Consider the following 27,586-nt stretch of genomic DNA (forward strand, 5'->3'; position numbering starts at 1 on the left):
ACTGAACTACTTAACAAATTTTATCAGTCCATATACGGTCGCATTATGGAAGTCAACTGCGTTGTATTCAGGCTTTTGTCTGTTTCTCTTTGACTCATGTGGTATCGCTGTCGAATTTCAATGCAGCAAACAAATGTGCAATAAATTATCTGATATAATGGAAGGAACCTAAACTGTATCTCACATGCACATCTGATCTTTGTCAAATGCATTTTCATTGTGTACAGCTTATAAAAACAGGCCACCTCCATGATGACTGCCCTTGTGTTCAGAGCCCACTCTGGCCAAAAGTCAACGTGCAACCTTACACCAAGTGTTAGCATGCGAAATTGTAACCAAGCCCATCCCAAAATCGGCTTCTTATTTCTTAGGTAAGTGCTTGAATAAATACTATGCTTTGGAAAAAAAGGTGACAGCGTAAGACAGAAATGACGCAACACTTATTCATTTTAGTAGTGAAAATGAGGGGCTATGCATAAAAAAGGAGTGTTACAGATTACGTAGTGCCTTACAAACAAGGACAGTTGAAATGAACATAACATGCACATGAATCACATTGTTTTTGTATTTCGGGTGCCCTAGTTACTAAAGAAGTACACTATATGAGATAACAGCTAGGCATTCAAGTGCGCACATCAAGACATGAGCAACATTTCAGGCCTGGTACCACTAAATTCATCCCTCACAAAGCATGCCCCAGTACATCTTGGGCAAACTGTTGAACAAAGGTCTGGCACTTCATCTTCATTTTAGCAGATGTACAAGGACTGGAAAAAAAAGGTGCGCAACACGGCTTCTATCTTCCCTTTGCTGTCGCTTTGTGAACTAGGGAACCAATTTAACCCTTTCAGCCCTGGATTTTTTATTTGGTCGGATACACTTTTTGTGCGCGTTTTTCTCGTAGTTAGGACCTCAGAAGACCACAAACAAAAAATTGAGCCACTGGTATTTGTGGTTCAAAAAAATATTTGTGGCTCAAAAAAATTGAGCCACAAATATTTTTGGATTAATTAACGTGGCATCAAATTAGGTGATTAAGGCCTAGTGATTAGAAAATAAGAAAAATGGCTTCTTTTTTTCCTGCCAGTCAATGGTGTACACAAAATGGAAACCAACGTCTTGCTTTTCAGCCTAATAGTCACTGAAACAGCTTCGGTACGTCGTCCCGAAAATGACGCTTACGCGCCTCGGCTTCACGGAAGACCTCGGTCACGCTTCTTCTTCTTTGTGGCTGCTACCTCCACAAACGTGCCGCAATATTGGTGTCAATTGCAGTGGGGATCATAGAAGAACTATGCCCCCAAGAACGAGTAGTATTAGTTATCTTTCCGAAATACTAGGGGAAATGTGGTGTGGTGGTGTCAATTGACACTGCCAGGGCCGAAAGGGTTAAAAGCTTCTTTGTAAGCGCTTACTATAACTTGACAGGACAGTTATAAACAAAATGACACAGGTATCACCTTTTATACAGGTGATACCTGTATAACAAAATACTTGTAAAACACTTGTAAAATAGCTGTAATACCTGTATACCTCTAAAACAAAATAAAAGATCAAAAAAATTAGTGGACGTCAATTAGTCCATTAGTCACACAAACATTCGGTAGGAAACTGTGTTGAAAACCGAATGAACAACATTTTCAGAAGTCTCCCCCTCTTCTCACTTTTGTTCGTGAGCCAGCATCATCACACTGTTTAGGTCAAAGCTGTGCCCTGTCCAGCAGTGTTTAACAAGTTCAGTCTAAGAACAGCTGTATAACTGATGCTAGCTGCTGAATGGATGGATGGTAAAACTTCATTTCGTCAGAAAGCAACTGAGGATGATTCCGTGTTAGATGGCCATCAACCCAAGGTTGGCGGCGACCTGTGTGGCCCACTCCACGACCCTTAACTGGACGACTGGGTCTGAGCTGGTCAACACGGCCTCCCAGTGCTCAATTAGAGGGATCACGCATAATATCCACTGGTGGCGGCACTATGCTACATTTCCGAAGTATGTGATCATATGTTGCCACAGCCTGACACCATTTGCATTGCGGCTTAATCTGCTCCAGGTACATTTTGTGCAACACGTAAGGGTTGGGAAAAGATCGCGTCTGCAGTTTTCTCCAGACGCATTCCTGCGCCTTAGTCAACCGCTTGTGCGGGGGCGGATAAAACCTCTGCTCTAGTTTATAATGATTCGTTATGTCATGAAAGAACACCAGCCCATCTCTCGCGGACCTCCCCAGAACTGGCGGCTCACCTACCCGGCTGACGAAACCTCGAGCATTCAATTCAGGTGAGCCGCCTCGTTCCCAGGGTTCCCAGAGTGTGCTGGTACCCAGACAATTTCTGTTTCTATAATTTCTCGTCCGGTGGCCCCATGCGGAAATCGTGCGGCGGTCGCCGGTATTCTGCCCCTCGCCAGATTTCGGATGGCTGTCTTTGAATCACTGAGAATCAAATCCGACTGCGAATTAGTTATAGCTAGCGCTATTGCCGCTTCCTCTGCAGTTTCCGAGGAGCGAGTTTTGACCGATCCAGAGGCGACCAAGCGTCCTAGCCTGTCCACCACCACAATCACAAAAGCGTCTTTGTCCTTATATTCCGCAACATCTGTATAGACTGCCGCTTTGTACTCGCCGTACTCAACGTGTAAAGCTCTGGCTCTTGCCTGCCTGCGCTGCGTATGGTGAATCGGATGCATATTTTTGGGCAAAGGTTTTATGTACAGACCCTTATGTAACTCTCGCCGCACCTGAATTTTAGTGTCCCCAGTGGGAGCCTCTGCTCCAATGCCAATCCTTTCCAATATGATCCTGCCCGCTTTGGTTGTCGAAAGCCTAGCGTGCTGCATCACCAGATGCGCCTCCCATAATTCATCCAGGGTGTTGTGTACCCCTAGTTTTAACAGCCTTTCTGTAGGCGCGTTGTTAGGCAACCCAAGCGCTGCTTTGTAAGCTTGCCGGATCATAGCCTCGACCTTACCTTTTTCTGCGGCATTCAACTTCATATAAGGTGTCGCGTAAGTAATCCTGCTGAGCACCAACGCCTGTACCAGCTTACATAGCCTCGACCTTACCTTTTTCTGCGGCATTCAACTTCATATAAGGTGTCGCGTAAGTAATCCTGCTGAGCACCAACGCCTGTACCAGCTTACAGAGTTCTTTTTCTTTAACCCCACTCTTACGGTTAGCGATTCTTCTGATTAGCCTAACAGTAGCATTGACCGTGGTCTGAAGTTTTTCAAGGGCCACCCTATTCTTCCTGTTAGTTTGCAGATATAGGCCAAGAATTCTAACCGTTTGAACTTCAGCTACCGGCCTGCCCCCTACCTTTACTTCTAACGGCGGTGGCGGAATATAGTGTCTTGCATGTAGCCCTCTGGGTTTGTCCCGAACCACAAAGAGCTCGGACTTGGGCTGAGAGCATGAAAGTCCCGCCTCCCCTGCCAACTCTTCGACAATATTAACTGCCTGTTGTAGTGTTTCTTCCAGATGCGCTTCACTACCCCTGGTTACCCATAGAGTAATATCATCTGCATAAAATGTGTGTTTGAGTCCCGGTATCTCCTCCAGCCTCGGCGGTATTTTAATTAAGGCGATGTTGAACAGGAACAGTGACAAAACTGAACCTTGCGGCGTCCCTTTGCCTCCCAACGCGAATGAGTCCGATTTGATATCTCCTATTGAAATTTCTGCGGTTCGGCCCGCCAAAAATGATGTTATGTAGCGAAATGTCCTGACCCCTGGGCCAATTTCCGATAGGTTATTCAATATTGCCTCATGCGAAACATTGTCGAAAGCTTTATTCAAGTCAAGCCCCAATACAGCTTTGGTGCCCGTGCCATGCCCGGGATCGACTACATCATGTTTTAACTGTATCATGACATCCTGTGTGGACAAATTAGCCTGTCACCTATCAAACCTATCATAGTTGGGGAAAGATGGCCTTGTCCTCTGCATAATTCTGAAGCCTGTTGAGAACCACGTGCTCCATCAATTTGCCCACGCATGATGTCAGCGATATGGGGCGCAGGTTTTCCAAGCAGACTTTCTTGCCTGGCTTTGGAATAAATATAATCCTAGCATGCTTCCATTGTGCTGGGATCTCCCCAGCCACCCAATACTCATTTATCAAGTCGGTGATCGCCCCGACCGATTTGAAATCTAGGTTTCTCAGCATTTTATTAGAAACTCCATCCGGACCTGCGGCAGACGTAGTACGCAGCTGCCCCATGGCAAGCTCCACCTCCGCAATTGTGAACTCTTCATCTAGTTCCGAGTTTTCCACCCCCGAGTAGTGTGGTAAGCAACCGTCTACTCCATCAGTTATGTACCGATTCCGGAGTTCCTGTATAAACTCTCCAATTGTGCCTTTATATTGATGCATTAACCGAGTCATTTGTCCCCGTTGCGTCGATTTTGTTGCTGCCGGATCCAAAAGATGCCTTAACAGCTGCCATGTCTTTTTGCATCCAAACTGTCCATTCATGCGATCACAAATCTGGCCCCACTGCTTGGCTTGCAACTCAATTGTATAATTTTCGATTTTACGTTCTAACTTGGCAGTCCTTCTGCGAAGGACGCCATTATGTTTTTGCTTCTTCCACCTTCTCAAGAGACCCGCGTGCGCTTCCCACATGTGTAATAGTCTCGAGTCAGCGGTAAACTCCTCCTGCTCGACTGGCACTTCTACCGTGGTATTATTTACATCCTCCTTGAGCGCCTGTACCCATGCATCCAGGTCATTAATTTTCCCGTTCACAGTGTCTGCTCTGTTTTTCCTAAATCTGTCCCAATCTGTAACTCTATGCCCCCTCACTTTGTCTTTATGCTTCGCAGCGCTAAACATCGTGGAAAGGATATAGTTATCACTTCCTAGGGCTTGTCCCGTGTTAATCCACTTTGCATTACTGATGCCTCTAAAAAACATAAGGTCTGGAGAGGTATCCATGCTTATGCTGTTGCCTATTCTCGTATGATCTTGTGGATTGTTTAACAGCGTCCATCGCAGATTCCGGGCAACTTGCCAAAGCCGATTGCCCTTTGGGCTGGCTCGAATATAACCCCACTCCGGGTGAGGCGCATTGAAATCTCCTACCACTATAAGCGGAGCGCAAGCTGCTAACCATTGAGCTTGAATCAGGAGTTGTGTGGTATCTTTTGGAGAACTATACACATTAAGTAAAAAAATACTCTTCTCATACTTTCGTTTAGGCAAAATCTCTAGCAGGACATAGTCTTCCCTGCTGCTATCTACGGAATGCTGAATGGCAGTGATGTTGCAATGGACTAGCACGGCTGTGAAGACGCATGATACGCCCCTTGAGTCAATTCCTGGCACTGTAAATGCCTCAAATCCAGGTAATTTTACGGAGCCACTAGCCTCCTGTAAGGCTATTATGTCTGATTTACTGTCCAGATTTTGTACGTGAAACTGCAGGTTACCCCGCTTTTGACGAAAGCCCCTGCAGTTCCACTGCCAAACATCAATTTGCTGGTGAGGTGCCATGATGAGGCACCAGGTTGACTAATGGCACTTGGCCCCCCCCGGGAGGCAGTCTTGCCTCCAAGTATGAAGCTGCTGAAACATGCCCATGACCTGGGTTTGGGAATCCCTAAATTCAGTGGAGAGCATGCCGAGACGCTCCTCTATTGTGTCTAATTTGGCTTCGATCTTTTCGACTCGAGCCTCCAACTTATCCTGTCTTTTACCTTGTTTGCCTACTTTATCTGCAAGTGTTGTTACATCCGACTTAAGACTAATGACCTTAAAAACAGGCTGTGGCATGTCTACTGGTGACGTTTCGGCTAATCGTTCTGCGTTAGCTACCTCATCCCCCGGTAGTGGTCTCTTCACTGTCCCCCGATTTTCCACTTCCATAGCTGCACTTTCCTGTACGCGAGCAGACGCCTCTTGCGTCGCTTTCTGTAGGCCTTGCACTGCTGGTGCTTGTGTCCCTTGCCGTTGGTCGTTTCTAAGTGTGCGTTCCACCTCTGCAATTCTGTTTTCCATTCTTTTAATCAAATCTCCCTGTCGCTGAACCAGCGCTGCTAACTCCCTCTCTCGAGCGGTTTCGTTCTGGGAGGCCGTGCCTGACAAGCTCACCTTTTTGTTGGTGTGGCGTGCGTAGCTATTGGGACTGGATACTCGTCCACCATCTTGGCCACTCCCGCGCCCTGGCAATGGCGGGAAGGAACTCGACCAGTCCCTGCTTTTGCTTGTGCCTTCTTTACCCCTCGAGGACCGCTCATCGTTGCCAGCTTCGCTCTCTCTTTCCATGCTCTGCTGCCGGCCTGTTGGTGGTTTGCGAGCCAGGCGAAACATGCAGTTCCGGCTCCCTGTGTGATGCGCACCATGGCACACGATGCAGTCCGGCGTGCACGTAGGTGGCTCTCCTTCTGGCGGGGACAGATGGTCCTTTCCGCAACGGTGAAATAGGTTACTCTTCGGACGAAAGCAAACGTCCGCTCGATGTCCAACTCGCCTGCAGTTGTAGCAGGTCTCGACTAAATTTCTACACGGGATCACAGCGTACAGACAGTTCCAGTAAGTAACCTGTCGGGGTATGCGTTTTCGCCCGAACGTAATCTGAATCGCCTTTGACTTTCCCAGAGATCTCGCGTCCAGAATGTCCATGCCTTCATTCTTCTTCAGGAATCCTGCCCGAACTTCTTCCACTGGGCATCCATCATAAGCATTGTAAATCACTCCCCGCACGGAGTTTTCCAACGGCGCCATGAACGCCGATAATTGATTGATATGTGGGGTTTAACATCCCAAAACCACCATATGATTATGAGAGACGCCGTAGTGGAGGGCTCCGGAAATTTCGACCACCTGGGGTTCTTTAACGTGCACCCAAATCTGAGCACATGGGCCTACAACACTTCCGCCTCCATCGGAAATGCAGCCGCCGCAGCCGGGATTCGATCCCGCGACCTGCGGGTCAGCAGCAGAGTACCTTAGCCACTAGACCACCGCGGCGGGGCACCATGAACGCCGAAACCGGCAGAAAACGACCACCCAGCTTGAGCGTCTTCACAGTCGCATATGCCCCACTGCGATTTATGCATGGTGTGCTCACCGTCAACGTGTTGTTTGTGCCATTAACCCGCACAATGTCTTCTTCCGCGGCAATCCCACTCTTTAGACGCGCTGCTGCTCTCGGTGCACATCCGAGTTCTCTCGCTGTCACAACACTCAAGTCCCAGTTCTGGGGCCTGTACACAACCTTGAAATCCATGGCCGGCAACTTGAGAAACGGTCCGCAATTCTTCCACACCGGCGCTTTCCCCCGCTTGACTTGCTGCGCTCCCTGCGTCTTGCGCCCGTCGCTGCCGGCCTGCGTCTTGCAAGGCTTACTCTTGGCATTGTCGCCATGCTGAGTCTTCTTAAATCGGTCGTGTGCTTTCAGCACTGGAGCCCACTCTCCCGATTCAAAATCTTCGTGCGTTATAGTCTCCCCTTCGACGTAGTATTCCATCGTCCGCCCAACAAAGCCCACGGTCACCAGGCGCAAGCCAGACGCCCGGCGACGCGGCCTAGGAGATAGGCCTAGCCTTGCCACCGTGGGGTTGATAGGAAAATCTCGGAAACTCCGAAAACGGGGACTAACTTGCCTAAACGAGTGGTGTCCGTAGGTACAGGGCAACCTCTTGCAGACGAGCCCACTGATAGCAAGTCCAGAACAAAGCGCGTCTGCCGATAGTCGGTCACCGGGCCGGAGCTCATGCGAAACACGTCCGCACAGCGTCTCACTCCAGCCGCGTCGCTAGCTGCCGAAGTAGTGTAGCCTGATCAAGCAACCCTGTATTAATGTGGGTTAGATGTATAAATACAGCAATGTAACACCAGTTATCCACAGTCTTGTCTTTAGTTTATTGATGGCAATAAAGATGCATTGCCGATACCACCCTGTGCCTATGCTGCCACTTCCTCCAACCCACGCTATTCAACAGCTGACTTTAGCAAGCTTTTCTTTCCTCCTCCCTTCCTACCTGTTTCGCCAATGTAATTATGTGACTTCCCAACTCCCAAATCGTACTTGTAAATGATCCTGCACTGTTCATGCACAGGTGTGCATTCTTTGGGTTTGGGAAACGCATGTTAGAATGTATAACGGGGCTTAAGAATTATTCGTTTGCCCTGCAGAAGCAGAGCTCTCTGTACAGAGTCTGATACAACTTGAACATAATGGATAGACTCAATGGACATCAGCTGCACTCATTACACATTATTCGTTCATATTCATACGCTTTCATTAAATAGTGTCATTTTGTATGTAATCAATCACTTATTTTACAGGGTAACAAAAAAGTAACCACGTTACTTTTTTATGATAACTATAATTGTAAAAGTTATGTTTGCAAACTTAGTAATTACATCAGAGTTACCTTCGTGGCTTAGGTAACTGTAACACTGTTGCTTTTTACTCCGTAGGGTTGAGAGCTGGGCTAGTTGGTGAGACATCATTTAACCATATGGTGTAGTAGCGCAATTTTCACGGGGACGAAGAGGACAAGAACACACGACACTCGCTACACTCGCAACTAATTTTATTTCAGAAGCAGCACATCATATATAACCCATAACCCTAGCGACACAGAAAAGAACTACGAACATTGAATCATTGCCAACAGAAGTTTTTGCGCAGACTCAAGCTATAGTACACGGCAGTTACGCTTACACTTTAAGATGACATAACTAAAAACAGACCTGGGTAACATCAAATAAAAAAAAACAAAAAAATTTTGCGGAAATTCACACGTGTTTGAAACAAAATTTTGAAACAACAAAAAGGAGAGTATGACACATGCAAACACTGATCTCAATTAAGTCCTTCGAGGTAGCTGGCTTCTCGGTCACTTAACGGAACCGATGACTGACTAATGCAAACTTCTTTTCTTTTTTTTAATGTGGAAGGCTTCGACAATTTCTCTGGTTAGTTGGTTTCCATGACGGAAGACTACGGTCGTGTCACTGAACAGTGGTGAGCAGCCACACTGGGAACAGTGTCTCTTTATGTGAGAATGAATGTCAGTTCTTAATGATCGCTTGTGTTCTAAAAGTCGGGTGTTCAAACATCGACCCGTCTGGCCGATGTATACCTTTCCACACGTTAGCGGCAAGCAATACACGACTGATAGGCTACACTTAACAAACTTTGTTGTGTGATTTACCGTACAACTACCAGCATTAGTGTTTACTGCTATGGAAACTTTACGGTCTAGTTTGGAACATATTTTACTAAGCTTGTTGGGTGCCGAAAAAACTAGTTCTAGGCCATAGCGATTACCTACGTTTTTTAAGTTATGGGCAATCTTGTGCGCATATGGAACTGACACTATGTTCTTCCTGTTTTCATTACTTGTCATTTTTTTATGAAAGTTGTTGCGTACGTGACTAATCAGCTTGTTAGCCGATCTACACAACACGTGTTTTTCGTACCCAGCATTTTTTAGCCTGATAATTTGTTGGTTGAAGCTTTCGCTAATCTTTTCTGGACATGACTTCGTTAAGGCTGCTCTCAAACATGAAAAGGCTATGCCACTCTTTACAACTTTAGAATGTGCCGATCGGTAGCTAAGTAAGAGTTTTTCCGTTCGCGGATTGTATGACCAGCATACATGTTCTGCTGTGGCATCTAACTCAATATCCAAAAACTGCAGTTTGTGATTGACTGGTAATTCATGAGTAAATTCAAGCCCTCTACTATTTTTTTTGAAGACTTTCAAAACTTCTGCGACCTTTTTATCCCGACCATCCGATTCAATAAAAACCAAAAAGTCATCTACAAACCAAAACACTTTGAGTGCAAGCCCTTTAAGGTTTAAATCTATTGCCTTGTCCATTTTTGCTAAATAAATTGTGCTTAAAACCGGGGCTACTTTCGAGCCTATTGTGATACCGGATTTTTGTCGGTGCATAGCCTTGTTCCACATAACAAATGTCGACCTAAGGTAAAAGGTTAACAATTCAAGAAAGGCATCCACCGATACACCACACTTATTCACAAACTCTAACTCATCGTTTTCTTCTGTTATACATTGCTTTACACTTGACAATAGCGGACCATGCGGGATGTTGTAATACATATCTTGTATGTCTACGCTGAAGAAATAGCATTTTCCTGGGTTATGTGTGCTTAAATACGAAACTAACACCTCAGATTAGCGAAAGCTTCAACCAGAAAAGATTAGCGAAAGCTTCAACCAACAAATTATCAGGCTAAAAAATGCTGGGTACGAAAAACACGTGTTGTGTAGATCGGCTAACAAGCTGATTAGTCACGTACGCAACAACTTTCATAAAAAAATGACAAGTAATGAAAACAGGAAGAACATAGTGTCAGTTCCATATGCGCACAAGATTGCCCATAACTTAAAAAACGTAGGTAATCGCTATGGCCTAGAACTAGTTTTTTCGGCACCCAACAAGCTTAGTAAAATATGTTCCAAACTAGACCGTAAAGTTTCCATAGCAGTAAACACTAATGCTGGTAGTTGTACGGTAAATCACACAACAAAGTTTGTTAAGTGTAGCCTATCAGTCGTGTATTGCTTGCCGCTAACGTGTGGAAAGGTATACATCGGCCAGACGGGTCAATGTTTGAACACCCGACTTTTAGAACACAAGCGATCATTAAGAACTGACATTCATTCTCACATAAAGAGACACTGTTCCCAGTGTGGCTGCTCACCACTGTTCAGTGACACGACCGTAGTCTTCCGTCATGGAAACCAACTAACCAGAGAAATTGTCGAAGCCTTCCACATTAAAAAAAAGAAAAGAAGGATGCATTAGTCAGTCATCGGTTCCGTTAAGTGACCGAGAAGCCAGCTACCTCGAAGGACTTAATTGAGATCAGTGTTTGCATGTGTCATACTCTCCTTTTTGTTGTTTCAAAATTTTGTTTCAAACACGTGTGAATTTCCGCAAAATTTTTTTGTTTTTTTTTATTTGATGTTACCCAGGGCTGTTTTTAGTTATGTCATCTTAAAGTGTAAGCGTAACTGCCGTGTACTATAGCTTGAGTCTGCGCAAAAACTTCTGTTGGCAATGATTCAATGTTCGTAGTTCTTTTCTGTGTCGCTAGGGTTATGGGTTATATATGATGTGCTGCTTCTGAAATAAAATTAGTTGCGAGTGTAGCGAGTGTCGTGTGTTCTTGTCCTCTTCGTCCCCGTGAAAATTGCGCTACTACACCATATGGTTAAATGTTGCTTTTTACTGATAATGTGCCGTGACTACGGAAAGCACTGCTATGGCCTCGGTGTCAACATTGGTAAACTCTGGAATTTTTAGTTATCACACTGCATGTTCTCAAAAATGTAACACCAGACAATAATGAAAAATACAGGATGCAATTATGCTGATGCAAACGAGATGCATTCCAAAAAAAAGAAACTGTCACCTGTGTCTGGCAACACAATCTTCTTTAGTAGGTCAAGATTGCTGAGGAAGATGTTGGTGTCACTGACCACGTAAGTACCCTGCATGGATCCAGAAGAGTTTAAATACTATACTGCGAGGCAAACCAAATCTGACACATCTGCCAAATGAGTGAGCAAAAGTGGCGATATCTGTTAGTTCTATCAACATTGTGTTTATCAATAAAAACGAGCACTCAAGTTTCAACTTCTTTCCATCTATATGGAAACATCTACAAATGCAAGCATCTAAAAATATATTTTAAAAAAGCCTAGCACCTTGAAAAAATGAACAGACCCAAACCTTGATATAACGAACATGGTTATAATGAACTATTAGCTATTACAAAGTAAATGAACAATATCCTTGCAGTAGATACAGTGTTATGAATATACCTTTAAAATGAATTTTCAGATACAACAAACTTACTTTTGTGTAAGATGCAACTTTGTTACAATGAGGTTTCAGTGTATGTGCATGACAGTTTTCTAGAGTTATAATAACAGTAGAAAGGAGGCCGCAGATTCTGCAATAAAAACTCTCAAAAAAACAAGGATGAGACAAGATAGAAAAGAAGTGAGAATTCAGAATTTCCCGGTGATGATATATTGTAATGAAGAGGAAGTACTCCGGCGCAGAGGCAGCAGCATAGAGCGTGCAGCAGCGGCTCGAGCTCGTTAATTGCGGCTGGTGCATCGCCTTCCAAGCATCAACCTTTCTGCTCAATAAATCTCCTTTATAATTGGTGGAGCCGTGCTAGGTGCCGTCCCCTATACCTTCCCACTACCATCCTGGAACTCCGTTCTCGACGGCTACCTTCTGCTATGCCGGATGCCGATCAGCAGACGCTTCCATTTCCTCCGGCCACCTGTTCAGGCAGTGTTCCTCAGCGGGAGCCTCCAATCTTCAGCGGAACAGATGACAATGACGCTGAAGATCGGCTCTCAACTTTCGAACGGGTGAGCGCTTTAAACAGACGGACAGGCGCAGACAAGTTGACACGCGTGTCGTTCTACCTCGCGGGTGTAGCCAGCCTTTAGCTTTTGCTCAATAATTCTCTTTTATAATATGTTGTTCAATGGCGCGAAAGCCAGTCATGGCTAAAAAGTTCGAGAATGTCAAAAATAATTATGTTCAGCTGTATAAGGGCCTATAATTCTGTACACTACAGGAGTGCACAACATATAAATATCACGAGAATGACGTCAAATGTCTGTATTAAGAATGGGTGGCAAGTGGTCGTGGTAATAAAACTATGATGTTAGCACAAATGCCTCGCCGATGCTTTTGAGTCCAAAGGCCACAAGCTTTCTGCAATGTAGCTATCGCAGCAGCAATCTCTGTTCAAAAGTTGTACTACAAATTTGTGATGTGGTGATGTACGTGCAAAAAATCTCTACGCTGCAGTCTGCAACACCTCTCTTCTCCAAGGCTCCAGATTCCGTGGTGAGTGTGGAAGAAGAAAAAAAAGGGAGAGCCGCATGCATGGTGAAGGAGGATGGGACGAGCAGTGCTGGGCGTTCGATGCAGTTTGGTTAGCAGGCCCTCAGTGTCCTTCTTGTCTCTGTGTCGTCGTTTTGTTCTCGCGCTATAACTATCGTCATGCCATACTAACTAGCCCAAGCTGCCACACTTCTAAGTCGACGTGAAAGGGAGAGCTGCGGTCCAGGCGTGGTTGTGACGAGCTCAACGTGACCTCTGATATCCCCTGTCTGTATTACCTCTCTTCACCAAAGCTGTAGGTTCCGTGGTCAGCCTCCTCATGGCTTCAGTGGCCTCTTCTAGCCAGCCTTCCTCTCTGGCCTCTGCGTTGCATCACTACGTCTTGCTCAAGAGTCTCAACTCTCCAACGGGTGAGCCTGTGTCGGCCGAGTGCAACTTTGTTTAGGACTCTTCTCTACTCAGGAAAGTTTGTTAATTTATTTTCTCTGTTCGTGTTTGTTTACTTAGGCCTCTTTGTGCATGTGCCTTTCATCCGTGTTTTTACAAAGTGCAATGCGAACCTGATAGCAGCCCCACATTTTTTTTTTTCACGAATGTTATTGTCATTGACACAACGTTCTCTGTCTGATCTAAATATTTCAATGAACCTCATCACAAAACTGCCAGGAATGACGCTAAAACTATGCATGACTCATGACTATGCGTTAATTATGCAATGACTGATACTTAAAAAGTGATTAGCTACCAACAAACATCAAAGGATGCAGTAGAAGTTGCTGCACCACCAGACAATGTATGCGTGTGCGCTATTTGTGTGTCCTATTATTAGCCTGGTAAGTGTTACTTCTGTATGGTATTGATTCTGACAGCCAGTTTCCAAGATTCAGCTTGATCACATGTAGTCTATGGCATGTTTCACTGTCCCATAAGCACTGCCTGCAAGCTTCGAGTGTTCTTAGAAGAGGCGTTAGCTTTTTTATAAGGTCCACCATGGATGAATTGGCAAGGTCTTTGGAGACGGATACACTCAACGCATTTTCTTCAATCTCGCAGTTGATTGATATGTGGGGTTTAACGTCCCAAAACCACTATATGATTATGAGAGACGCTTCAATCTCGCAGTGCCCAGGCACTCAGCATACTAGAGCATGCTGTTTCGATGCATAAACAGTGCAATGCAGTGAGCGATGACACAATTTTATGTGTATTTTCAGAGCTTTAAAAGCTTTAACAACGCTCAAAGGGGCCCTGAAACCCTTTTTCAAGTAACCATGAAATAGCTTCACTACAAGAGCTTATTGCCTTACGAATTCAACGCCGCAAAAATTTCAGGAATCCATATAGCACAAGCGTAGTTACAAAGATTTGTCGCACGCTGAAAACGCATTCTCTTTTCTCTCGCCCCCATGAAAGCGCTGGAAGCTAAGTAGGGAAGAATGGCGGGGGCAAAAAAAAACGTCACATGCGTTTTGTGCCCTTGAGCACTGTTTGTTTTTTGTTTTTTTCGTAGAATGCGTGGCTTTTTCAGTGTGACTGCACATGCACGCGTGGACTAGTCATGGCCTCATGCGGCGATTCCTGTAACGACCGAGCGCGCCATATTCAAATCAGCCGATGTCTAATAAATGGCCTTTTATGAGTAATTTTTGAGTGCCATCTGCCATTTGTCGAGAGAAGAGAAAGCGATTTTCAGCTGACTTTGATAATTTATTGTGAATTCCAAGCCGCATGCTGTGCTGTAACATTTGGCCCACATGTTCTCGGGAGACCCTACTACCGATTAGCAGCAATTTCTGACCATGCCTAAAAAGTCTTGCAGAGCCCCTTTAAGGAATGTGGCCAATGCAAGGTGCAATTCCTTAAAGGAGCCCGGACAGGAAGATTTCGTAACTTTTTTGCTTAAATTGGTAGTAATGTGTCTGGTAACGTCAAAGTTCAATCATAAATATTCTCATATAATCAATGCTAATGTCCCTAACCGTGCATACATTCTATGCTACACATGCCTAGAGTTGTAAGATAGCACCCCAAGCCTAGGACCATGTGCGCTCCAGCTTTGGTGATCCTGACAGTGCAGTTTTCAAATATGAAATGATGTGGGTGCTCTGGTATGAGTTGAGCCCAGCAGAGAAAAAAAAGCATTCCTGATGTAAGCAGCCAAAACCACGTTAAGAGCAGCCCAACAACAGGGCGAGTCAAGTGTCAGTCGTGATATAATGTTCGCCCGGCCAAATTCCCATCTTTCATGCTTAGTTTCTTTGCCTTGCTCTCTTCCATAAAGCCAGCTCAATATTCTGTCATTCTGAGCTTTGTTCTTTCTACCATCTCACAACAAAAAATGGGACCATGTCATGTTTACATCATGAGCTCAGTGTCCTTTTGACCACAAAAGTGTTTTATGCCGGGATCCACCACCGCTCCACTAACGTACTTCCGTCACAGATATGACTTTGTAAAATATTGTAAACAAATTGCAATGAAAAAAATAAGACGGAACGGTTTTGTCACAGGTCGTTGAACCAGCAACCTTTCAATCTACAGCCCGTGGTGCTAGCAACAAGGCCATGGAGTGTGCATAGTAAAGATTGCAAACGGCAAGCTATTTATTATACATCATATACCGTTTGGAGGTCCCCAGAGCTCTGTAACTTAAGCGTGTTTTTGTCATCAGTAGTGAGATGGTGAGAAGGTCTCGCGTTGGGCACTCTATAAAGGTCGTCACCTTTAGTGTTTTGATGAGCGCCGCCTCCACAGAGCGTGGTCTCTACTGCGCGCGTGCTTATCCGACTCGTGATTTGAAAGAGCAAGAAGCTCACTTCGCTCGTTGCTGCGGCCACGTTTACGAAAGGAGCACGCTGCCCACTCACACAGAAGTAAGAATAGCGACGGTTGTTCACGCTTGTCCTGTGTATAGTAGTGCATTTGCTTCGTGTGTCTTTCTTTCTGTTTAAACATCACACTTGAAGTGTCGAGCCGTGACAGTTGTTAGACCAAGCATATCCTGTCTATGCTCATTTCGTGTGTGCTTTCTGCTTGAGGTGCGCGCTGCAAGTTTCTACCAACTAGTCATTCTTCGTGTGACTGCAATTTGTCGCTGTAGCATTCATTTCTTCACCCTTGTGGCGAAGCAATGCAGAATAAACGCTCAACTACCTCTGTGAAGACATGTCTTACTTTCGGGTTAGACCGATTCCTACAGTTGGGTACAACTTAAGAAGGCAGCGGCATTTTCCCTCAAAGACAGATGCACAAAAGCCTCCACCAATAGACACGCAGTTCAGGTGACATCATGCGCCGGACTACACTAACCGCTGACCCAGCCGACGGAGAACATGCCTAACATGGCCACCCTTGCTTTGAACTGCGCCGAGTCCCATTGGCTGTGTGCATCTCCCTTCATCAGAGTGAATTATGTGTGGTGGTCTGTCACGCCGGAAATATTATTGTGACCTTACGATACACAATTTGTGCCGCGTGTGTTTGTTCTGAGCCGGCAAAGAGAGATTGCAGCGAACATCGGTGACGCTGCGCTGCGCTTCGTCTGGAAACAGGATCCCGCGGCGACATACCGATGCAAAGAAACATTGTGCGTGTTTGTTTCTTGGTGTTTTATTTGCACCTAAGTGAAGTTACGATGAGGAGAGTTTGCCAAAGCTTGGTATCTACTGTGAACAGCTGGTGTGTTGTCCGCAGCGACACCATGGTGTCGCTGCGGACAACACAGACTTCAAGCTGTCCACGGTCGATGCCACCTTGAGAGATGAAATGAAGCAGGTAACGGTGCAAGACTGGAGGAAGAATATTCAGCACGTGATGGAGTTGGAGGCAAAGTTCAGACTTCAAACTTCTGAGAGTGAGCAAATTCAACCCATCATCATCCAGCTGGGTGAAGATGACACTGATGAAAGCGACGACAACTGTGAGTTTTCTGGCATTGAGCCACTTGACGGAGCATAGCGGCTTCGTATTAATGAAAAAACAGTCCATATTAGAGCTACCACATTTTTGCTCGGTGGGTCTGCAAGAGCTAGCCATCCATTCCGTGACCTCTCAAACAAATAAGCAGCTCTATTTATAGGGTATTTCTTTCATAGAAGCTCACTTCCAATAAGACACATTCCAATACTGGCATATCTAAATTGAAACACTTGCACAGAAGAGAGTTATTCAATCATATGAGTTGCAAAACTCCCCATAGGCTGCATGTATTGAAATCCGCACATGTCATTGGCCCCCTTGTCGGGAGTGAGCCGATTGTCGCGCTACCTGTTGATCTACATGCCCACTATTAAACGCATTATTTGTGTTTTGTGTTCTCGCTCCCAGGTGGTGCAAACCTGAGCTAACTCCCGAAAAATTGGGCCAACTGCGTGTCCAGATTGTTCAGCGAACTGGAAGCGCGAGAGTAACACAGACACGAAGAAAAGAGGAGGCACACAGCATGAGCGCTCAACTAACAACTGGTTTATTCTCACATTAGAAGGACATATTACACAAGGGTGCGCATTTCAAGAGGAATAAGATGATAGTGTGAGCAGCAAGCGTGGCATTCATTCAAAGCACTTGTCTACAAATTATCTATTGTGAAGCTAAAATAGAAGAAGGACTACCTTTCAAGGAACTCAAGCGCTCCCTGAGGCGTACATTAAAATATCGGCCGGTTAGAAGGACTTATATGTCCTTCTAAAGTAAGAATAAGTCAGTTGTTAGTTGAGCACTCGTGCTGTGTGCCTCCGCTTTGCTTTGTGTCTGTCTTACTCCCGCGCCCCCAGTTCACTGAACAATCATGAATTACCAACTAGCCCACCTTTCCATCCTATTGCGTGTCCAGATTTTGGAACGCAGTTTCGCAACTCGTATAATTGAATAACTCTGGCACGGAATGCCCTGCGCCGACGTGCACGAACCTCACGAGATTGCAGACTCGCAACCGAAAAAAAAGAGCCTGACACATTGAAAAAAACAAAAAGCTTCTGCAAACACACAAAAAGTACATACGAATCTTATGCTATGAAACCACCGACTGCTTAACAATTACACGCCCGGTGTCGTCGATCTTGCTTCGTAGCAGACAACGCACAGCGTTGTAGAAGACACGGAGTTATTTTTCTCTCGCGATCCAGCATGTGTTGTAGCATTTCCATTATTACAGTTTTACCAAAGCACTCGTCACAATACACATATCTTATTTATACTGACAAATACGCGTTTTATAAGCAGTCACAATTTCTTTAGCGGGACTATTTCTTTAATCGCAAAGAAAATTGGCTACTGCGCTTCGGTCATCTGGGCGGGGCCTCTCCTGCCTTCTTAAGTTGTACCCGACTATGGACAGAGAGATCCGTCATGTTTTTTTTTTATTATTATTATTATTTCTTTTTGCAATGAAGTACTAGACGTGGTCTAACACTTTCTGCATTGGATGGCTTACAAAAGTTATGCGCCTCAGGTCGTGAAATTTACTGCAGTGTTTCGACATTCATGCTTGTTACTGCGAATCTTTTGCCACAAAACTGGCTTCCGCTTGAAATTCAAGCACCCTTTGCAATGTGTATGTGCTTGGGTGTGTGACCTGTGTGCTGTGTTTAGATACTCAAACAAAGTAAAAACCTCAAAGTTGGCCTCCTCATGTTGCCAGCACAAATAATAAGCTGCCACCAACAAAAAACTTCTATCTTCAAATAACCACTCCTCTTTCCTGAACTATCTATGACATATTCCCCCCCATGCTTGCCCCTGTTACACGGCAAACCTAATTTCATTTACAGTGAATGACATGAAATGCACTTAATGTAATTTTACCTGCACGCTGTCACACAACAAAAAAATGCCATTTTAAAATGATGACCATGACTTCTGAAAAAATAAATGATTAAAACTTGCACTTAACATACACGTAGCATCAAAAATAATTTTTATCTTTAAATAGGTGCTCTTAGAATATAAAAGCTGCAATTTTACACAATTTACCATAGTTGCATGACACAGGGTAAAGCCAACAGCCAATCGAAAACCATCATTGCCGACGATATGACTGGGCATGAGTATACTACAAATCACTACATAGTGAACTGAAACGTGGGAGCACGAGTTACACTCCGGCTGCAGAAATGAGACAGCAGCAGCCGATTCATGCAGTCATCACTTTTATCACCTAAACACTTGCAATCGAACCGTCAACACCTGCGATATAGGCAACGATGACAATTAAGCCCAAATGAAACATGGTTAGTGACCAGCTGCTGTGGCTGAGAATAGCTTTTTTTTTTTTTTTCAAAACTTTCGCACGTGCTATTATATCATGAAACCAGACATAAGTTAATCCAGTAAAAAGTAAAGTATTTACAAATGACAAAAGTTTTCTAACATAAGTCAATAGCCATCTCACTAAAAAGGCCTGGTCATCAAGACTATACATTTAGTCTGAATTAGTCTGAAATCAATCTGAATGTGTTTCGGGAACTCAATCAACCAAAAAATGTTGTTTCCATTGAACGGCATTAGTTGCCCCATGTGACAACAAGCAAATGACATTACAAACGAAAGACACTTACTGTAAGTGACATTAGATTTGCCGTGTGAAAAGGGTATAAGCTATAGCAACTCACCTTGAAGTCTGTGCGAGGAGCTTGCTGGCTTAGACTTTCATCAATGGTGTCAGACAGCTGGGATCACAGAAACATAACACATCAAAAATCACAATGGATATAAACAGTAGTGTCAACATTGTTATGGTTTCAGTTTAGGTTTTTTTTGTTTTGCCAATGTGCACTGCCAGGCAGCTAGACACTCAATTTTTCACACTCTCAAGCAGTGTGTATAGGCTAACAAAAACAAAAAACCAAGTGAATTAATTAGTTAAGTGGCAGAACAATAACCTTCTCTAAACAGCAGTGTAACCCCTTGTATAAAAATGTAGGACAAATGACTAACAGTGAAGGTAAGAATAGCCAGAGAATACAAATCAACATAATAGAAGTACAGTAAAACCTCGTTAATTCCCAGTCACTGTGAATGTGAGAAATATTTGTGGGTTTTCGAATAAACAGAATGTAAAAAAAAAAAATGAGGAATGCAAGCAACTTGAAGTTATTCACAATTAATCAGGGCTGGTTGTTTGCTGTGCCAGCTAGTTTGTGGCCGCAAGGGTTATGTTTTCCAGCAATAGCTGGTCACAGTTTTGCGCAAACAAGGGGAATTCCGGGCTTAACTGCTGTCACCGCAAAAAAAAAAAAAAGTGATGTACTGAAATGAGTGTCTGCGAAAAACAAAATACCTTCACTTCAGCACAGCAGTGACACATGGCCAGCATGTTGCCTGCTCCTCGCTGCGTCAGCACGTGATGATGCGACCATTCGCCCATTCTTTCTCGTAAAATAAAGAATTTATTAATGGACCGTGTGACGAAATCCCTGATGTGTTCCGACTAGAAAACATCACCATTGACACTGTCAACTCGAGTTTTCGAAGTAGGCGTTGCAGGCCAAAACTCAAAGACAGCTGTGTAAGTGCGCGAATTGCTGGAGCAACCGGCACTTGGAGGTTTGCATACATCGTGGATTTCTCCATACTGTTCTTTATTCATTTCTTTAAATTCCCAGAAATAATGGATAAATCGTGACGCGCTGACTTTGCGAGAAGCATGCGATATGTTACCCACACGTCACAGCTCTATTGCAGCGAAGCATGTCTTGTTTGTCACAGGCGTATACTTTAACTGATCACGAGACCATTTTTTTATATATACAATTTCATTTTTTGTGCTGGCAGTGGCGAGGCAGGGGTGCTTTAGCTACCGCTCATTTGTATCGCTAAAGTACATTGCCTAGTGGCTCTTAAGGGCTGTCGTTTCCGCGGATTCACGGCGAAATAAGGATCGGGAATATCTACACTGCACTCATAGTTCTCGAATTAACTGGGCTTGTGCTGACCGCCGCTTCAAATTATCTGCTCCAACTTGCATCACAAAATACAGGACCACGGAAATACTTTGAATTAAATGATATTTCGAAATAGCCGAGTGAAAATTAACGAGGTTTCACTGTACCTAATAAAGCATATGATAGCTAAGGTTATACATGAAACAAAAATGCTAACAATGGAGAGACCAAAACTACTGAGCCATACAACAGCTGAAAATTATTTCAACCCCTTCAAATACAGCCAATAATCTGCCTAAGGCTGTAACTAAGCCAACTGGTGAACTCTCAGCTAACGGGAATCTCCTAAACAAAAATCGGCAGCAAGTGCCTTTGATATGATTGGTTTTGTATTTGAATTCTGCACCCCTGTCCATCTATGAGTAAACGTTGTTCAAGGGAACATATTTTTCTGGTCACTTCATATAGCATTCAATGACAGTGCTGCAGTAATCACAATGCGGTCATTACCAAATGATTAAGAAAAATACCCTCTCTCAAGCTGTGCCCTCCACCTTCACAGAGTAAGTGGGTGCAACTGAAGGCGCACTCCCACAACTTAAACAAATAGGGTTATATACTTCTTAGCATGCACTGCAAACTACTTACTCTTGGATCAAAAACAAATGTTTGTGAGCCTTTCTACTCTGTGAAGACTCGTGCCGCACACCACCAAGCTTGGCTTAAAAGGCCAGGTTGCGAACATGCTCATCAATACTCAAACTACTGTGCCATGAAACATGAGACTGCCATCAATGCCTCTACAGGATCGAATTCACAACCTGCGTCATCTTTTCTGGCTGGCTTGGCATTTTGGGCACTATGTTCAATGGTGTCTGCTGGCTGTCAACACTACTGACAAGCTTAATGCTGCTCCTTTTTTCATAGGCTCGCTGCCTTTCAATAGTTCTAATCCCTACAAGATCTGTCCATAAAGTAATAACACTGGGTCTGGCAAAAAAAATTTATAAATTTTATCCATATGTATTATCTTACCCCTTCAAAGTAGTTTCCTTTGCCATCAATGCACCAAGTAAAATGAGATTCCTATGTTGCAAACGTTCCCAGAAAGTCAGCTGCCACAACCTCTCTCAGATACTCTGCACCAGGATTTGCACTTGCATAACGGGAACACCATCCAACCGTTTACCTTTCTGGCTTCTCTAGAGCATTGAAAAAAAGAAACAGTCCACCCGGCAGACTGTTTCAGGGTTGATGCAGTCCTCAAACATCTCTGGTGTGCAGACTTGTCCTTGCTCCAAAATCTTTATTGTTCTGCCCATCTTTTAACATGACCTAAATCCACGTCTTCACCCCACCGCAACTAGACAACCAGACCTGGTTGATCTCTGTGCCTCCCTTGTTTTCCCTAAGCGCATGGGTGTTTCTTCGCTGTAGCTTCACTGAAACTGTAATTGGTAGACACAGAGGTCATCCCGGAACAGCAGGCGTGCACTGTGGGAAAAAGAAAAAGAACTCACATCTTCCATTTCCACATCTTCAATAACCACATCTTCCGCCAAAGGGGGAGCACCATCTTGGTTGCATCTTGGTGCTGCAATCGTTAGCACAAGCAGTGAGACAGAACAGTAGGCAGTGCATAACTGGTCCCGATTGTAAGAGCAACGACAAAGGAGATCGTGCAAATGATTTCAAGAAATGCCTGACCTGAAAGACTGTTCAATCAAAGGTTGGTCAGCTCATTTCAAGGCCACAAGGGCCCACACGATTTCATGGTGATCCCAAATCACGGAGGCAACACTCAAGCTTCAGTGCAGTAATAAGACATTAGAGCCTACAGAGAAATGGTCACACATTGACCTACAAACACAGGCTCACAGAAGAAATTGTTCCATTTTGCCATCTCCTTCTAGTGGTGTTTAATGGTTTTTCTGAATCCAGTTTCAAAATAGAAGGAAACTGTCGAGGCTGCCTAATGGAAACACTCGTATGCCTGACCACTTTGACTACCAGATTATTTTTGAAGCAAAAGAAAAGCGCCTTTTTGTGCTCCTTGAAAAGAACACATTAAAGAATCCCAGTTTCACTGCAAGGACACCGCAATGAAAGCTAGAGCCACCAACTCGAATGCTATACGAAATAAGGCGACAGCTTTTTTGGATCTCATCTTGTGCGGCACGGAGTAAAGAAGCTATCTTCGTTTAAGCAAATGATAAATGTATGTCCAGAATGTCCATATGCTGCTGTCACAATTGATTTTATTGTTATGTGAGGTTTAATGTCCCAAAACCACCATATGATTATGAGAGATGCCGTAGTGGAGGGCTCTGAAGATTTCGACCACCTTGGGTTCTTCAACGTGTGCCCAAATCTGAGCACACGGGCGTACAGCATTTTCGCCTCCATCGAAAATGCAGCAATCGCAGCCAGGATTTGATCCTGCGACCTGCGGGTCAGCAGCCGAGTATCTTAGCCATTAGACCACCACAGCGGAGCTGCTGTCACAATCATAAGCAGCCAGCTGGTGGGGATTCATGAGCAGCACAAGAACAAACACAGGCAAAAGAATGGTGGCAACACAATAAAACATTGAACACACAGGGCACATTGCTGACTATCGACTGTTTTTTTTTTTTTTTATTGATCATTAGTGAAGTTGCATGGCACAAGGGCCATGGGTGGCCAAAGAGTGCCATGTCTTTTATGCGATGTAAGCTATGAACAATGATCATGATGATAGGCTGTATTATGGCTGTATAGAGGCCTAAAATCCTGTGCTATACAAAAGTATAAAAAGTGTGTATAGACACTAAAATTATGACAGCGATATGTGATCTGATGTATGGGTGTGAAATGAATTACAGATGATCCTGGTATCTACAAGGGAGCAAATGTAAAACAGCACGAATGCCTCCTCAATGCCTTTGAAAACAGAGGCTAAGAGGCAGGGGCTTCTCAAAGTAGCTACCACAGCAACAACCTCTGTGGACTGGTTATGCTACGGATTGCACCCATACATGATGTCAAAGCTACCGATTTCAACTAAAAATGCAAATAATGACTCATTTAAAAAAATGGCTTTTTGCTAAAGAACCTCCGAGGATGAAGTGGAATGTGTTCTCGGTAAGCTAATAAAAAAGGCTTTCTTCTAATAGAGTAATTCAGTGCATTGTATTAGTTGACAGTGAGTGATTCATTACATCTATCCCACAAAGGTAGATTGCCACCGCACCAAAGGTATGAATTTGTGCTATGTGTATGTACTGTTTTTAGCCTTGTACGTCTAACTTCTGTGGGGCGTGATTTTGATACTTGCAGCCAATTATCAAGAAACAGCTTGATGACATGTAGTTTGTTTTGTGTGTACCTATCCCATATGTTCTGCCAATAAGTTCTCAGTTTTCATATAAGGAAAGGTTTTAAATCAAGCACTGGGACAGGCATGAATGAATTAGCAGCATTTCCGCAGATGAATGCAGCAAGCTGGTTCGCCATGACGTTACCTTGGGTCTCGCAGTGCCCTGGCACCCAGACAACTATGATATGTTTGGATTTGTAGACTGTGCATAATAGTGAATAAAAGTGAGACAAGGGCAGGGTTTTTGTGTTTTTTTTTAAGAGTTTGCAGAGTATTTACCATACTTAGGGAATCCGCGTGAATTACTGCCTTCTGTAGTTCTAATTGTTCAACGTTTTTAACGGCCACAAGTATAGCAAAAGCTTCTGCAGTGAAGATGCTTGTATTCATATGCAGAACACTGGACTTCGAAAATAATGGGCCAACCGCTGCATACGACAAAGAAGTGTAAGCTCTTGAAGCATCTGTAAAGAACTCAGGTCATGTGTATTTGCGCAGCAATTCCAGGAAGTATGGGCGGATATGTGCAATGGGCACATGCTTCGAAACCTCTAGGAAAGCCACATCACATTCTATAGTCTGCCACTGCCATGGTGGTAGGTATGCTGCAGGAGCCATCAGATGGTGTTCAAGTGGTACACCCGTTTTCTCGACTAGGCTCGTAGCACGAAGCGAGTAGGGCTGTCAAATTGAAGGGCAGTTTTCAAATAGTGCAGAACTGGACATATAATTGATTACAGAGTATGACGGGTGTTCCTTGTCTGCGTTCATTTTGAGATAGTATACAAAAGAGATGCAACATCACTGCAGATGGAGCAACAACTTGTTCGAGTCTACGTACAGGCTTTCTACAGGGCTGGTTCGAAAAGCACGCATGCAAATACGAATGCCCAAATGGTGGACAGGGCCAAGCATTTGCAAGACGCTTGGTGCTGCAGACTGATAGATTATCGCCCCATAACCTAGGTGCGTGCGTATAAGACTTACAAATACTCATCAGACATTTACCAACTGCCCGAGGATGTTTGTGACAGAACCTTGAGTACATTCATAGACTCCAGGCACTTGTTTTTCAAGTTTCTTATGGGAGTTACAAATTTTAGTTTTGTATTTTAAATTATGCCTAAATATCTGTGTCCAGTTTTCACGGTTAGCCGCAGAGGTCAATGTCTGGATAGGGATGGAGACCTCTCTTTCTTGTGAATAAAACGCATGTGCATTTTTGTGGATTAAGCGTGAAGTCATTCTTGTCTGCAATTTGGTGACCTCATTTAAACCAAGTTAAACCTGCCACTTGCACACTGCCAAATCGCAGAATTTCAAACCGATCTGCATGACGTCAACATATGTGTAATAAAACATATTGCATAGAATAAAGGAATTCAATGTATTGATTTTCATAATAAAGAGTGTGCAACTCGGGACACCACTCTGGGGCACCCCAGTCTCCTGGACAAATGTTCGAGACAAGACATGCCTCACCTGGGCACGGAAAATGCAGTTGTACAAATAACTTTCAACTGTTGTCAGCATGTTATACTGGTTTTTTATTGAAAAGGTAAATCATATATAGGCAGGCAAAAAGAAAAAATGGGGGGGGGGCACTATCAGCTGGTCACTTGGCCATCCATGTATGCTTTTGAAGAAATTGAGTGTCAGCACTGCGTCGTGTTTGGCCACAATGTTTATGAACCAACTAGGCCACCTAAGAGCTTGTGCAAAAGAATAAGCGTTGTCATGTTTCTACCATTTGTTTCTGTTCCTGTGTTATATTATACTTCAACAGTTATGTTAATAAACAAAAGATTGATTCAAAAATACACAGGAGAAACCTCTGCTCAATGCAGGGCTTGCAGCCAGTTTTACTTGGGGCATACTAGTTGAAAAAGTTATTGTTACTCAATAGGCTAACTTCCTCAGATTGTGTATTTGACAAATAGGTCATATTTAAGAGGAAGATTTCAGTCCTCTTGTAATCGTCCAAATGTAGACACATGTTCAGCTCATCTGAGAACTTCTTTTTTATCCTGCACCTGAACAATATGTCTACTTAGGATATGTAGCGACCACAGAGCCAAACAATGAGAGCGAAATAACTGGAATAATAATGAGTCGGAGCACATTTGGCAAGCATTCTCAAATCATGATTGGTAGTCTACTACTGTCCTTCAAGAGAAAGGTAAATAACAGCTGCATCTAACCAGTACTTACCTACGGAGCAGAAACCTGGAGGCTCACAAAGGGGGTTCAGTTTAAAGTGAGGACGAGGCAGTGAATGATGGAAAGAAAAATGATGGGTGTAACCTTAATAGATAGAAAGAGAGCAGAGTTCATCAGGGAATATACAGGAGTTAAGAATATCATAGTTGAAGTTAAGAAATGAACGTGGACCGGGCATGTAGCACGTAGGCAGGATAACTACTGGTTATTAAGAGTCACTAACTGGATTCCAAGAGAAGGAAAACGTGCGAGGGGGAGACAAAGTTAGGTAGGCAGATGAAATTAAATAGTTTGCAGGTATAACGTGGCAACAGAAAGCACAAGAATGGGTTGATTTATCATCAGCCTGGCTACCCCCCCTGCAGGGCTGTAGCCTCTCCCATAATCCGCCAATCAACCTGGATAGTTCCATATTGGTTATGACACTGCCTTCTTTATTCTTTACTGCATACATCCGGTTTTTGCCTGTGCACAAGTTTACCTTTGCAGCTTTTAGGCTTCTGCCACTTTTTACAGCCTGCTCAATTCTATGTTATACCTTCAATGTCGGCTACTTTACACCTATTGATTAACTTTGAAAGCTCCACTAGCTCTATTTTGTCAGTTGCATTTGAAGCTTTCATGGTTTGCCATCTCTTAAGATCTTAAGTCTCCCGAGATAGTTTGCCAGTGTCTTGTCTAGTGACTGTACCTCCGACTTCTATTGCACACTTACAACTATGATAACCTAACAACCATGCCTAGAATATACTGACTAGTCAGCCTATGCAGATTTAACTTCAAGCAACTACTTGCCCTGCTGGGTGGCTGCCAGTGATGATGACAGCATCGAGAAGATGTTGAATCGGTCCTTTCACCTCGCATGAATAGAATGTGCACACCACCTCCTCTGTGCAGACATGACACTACATGGGGACAGCACTAGGGAACCGTGCAAGCATTTCTTTGACCACAGACAAGAGCTCAATTTGCATCTTCTCTTTCCTTATCTGTTTAACCTGTAAGATTTCTAAATTAGAAGACTGTAGGACTGGGCATGTGGGTAAAACATGATTAAGAGTGCTTGTCGGCAAGTGATACCCCTTGTCATTTCCACTGATATGCACTCTTCATAAATTTGACAGCAATACGAATGCACCTCTCACCAATGCAGCCACAACGACCACTATTTTATGGCCAAGCCTTTTCCAATGTCATTTGATGCACATTGATATTAGACAGTCATGCCTGGTGGATGACAAGACTCAGATAGAATCGAGCATAAGTT

At 44.0% G+C, this 27,586-nt stretch overlaps 1 protein-coding gene across 6 annotated transcripts in view; it reads right to left on the bottom strand.

Annotated features, from left to right (window-relative positions):
- The window catches only part of Swt1 (Swt1 RNA endoribonuclease), a 323,033-nt gene that overhangs the window by 294,481 nt on the left and 966 nt on the right, over nt 1-27,586 (bottom strand). For all 6 annotated transcript variants that reach the window (XM_075880970.1, XM_037412977.2, XM_037412978.2 and 3 more), the window contains exons 2-4: nt 22,262-22,335; nt 19,470-19,526; nt 11,402-11,480 (exon numbers count right to left, since the gene is read on the bottom strand). In XM_075880970.1, the coding sequence (XP_075737085.1) occupies nt 11,402-11,480; nt 19,470-19,526; nt 22,262-22,335 (210 nt within the window). The remainder of the gene's footprint in view (nt 1-11,401; nt 11,481-19,469; nt 19,527-22,261; nt 22,336-27,586) is intronic.

The sequence above is a fragment of the Rhipicephalus microplus genome, chromosome X (assembly GCF_043290135.1).
Source record: "Rhipicephalus microplus isolate Deutch F79 chromosome X, USDA_Rmic, whole genome shotgun sequence".
Lineage (NCBI taxonomy): Eukaryota > Metazoa > Arthropoda > Arachnida > Ixodida > Ixodidae > Rhipicephalus > Rhipicephalus microplus.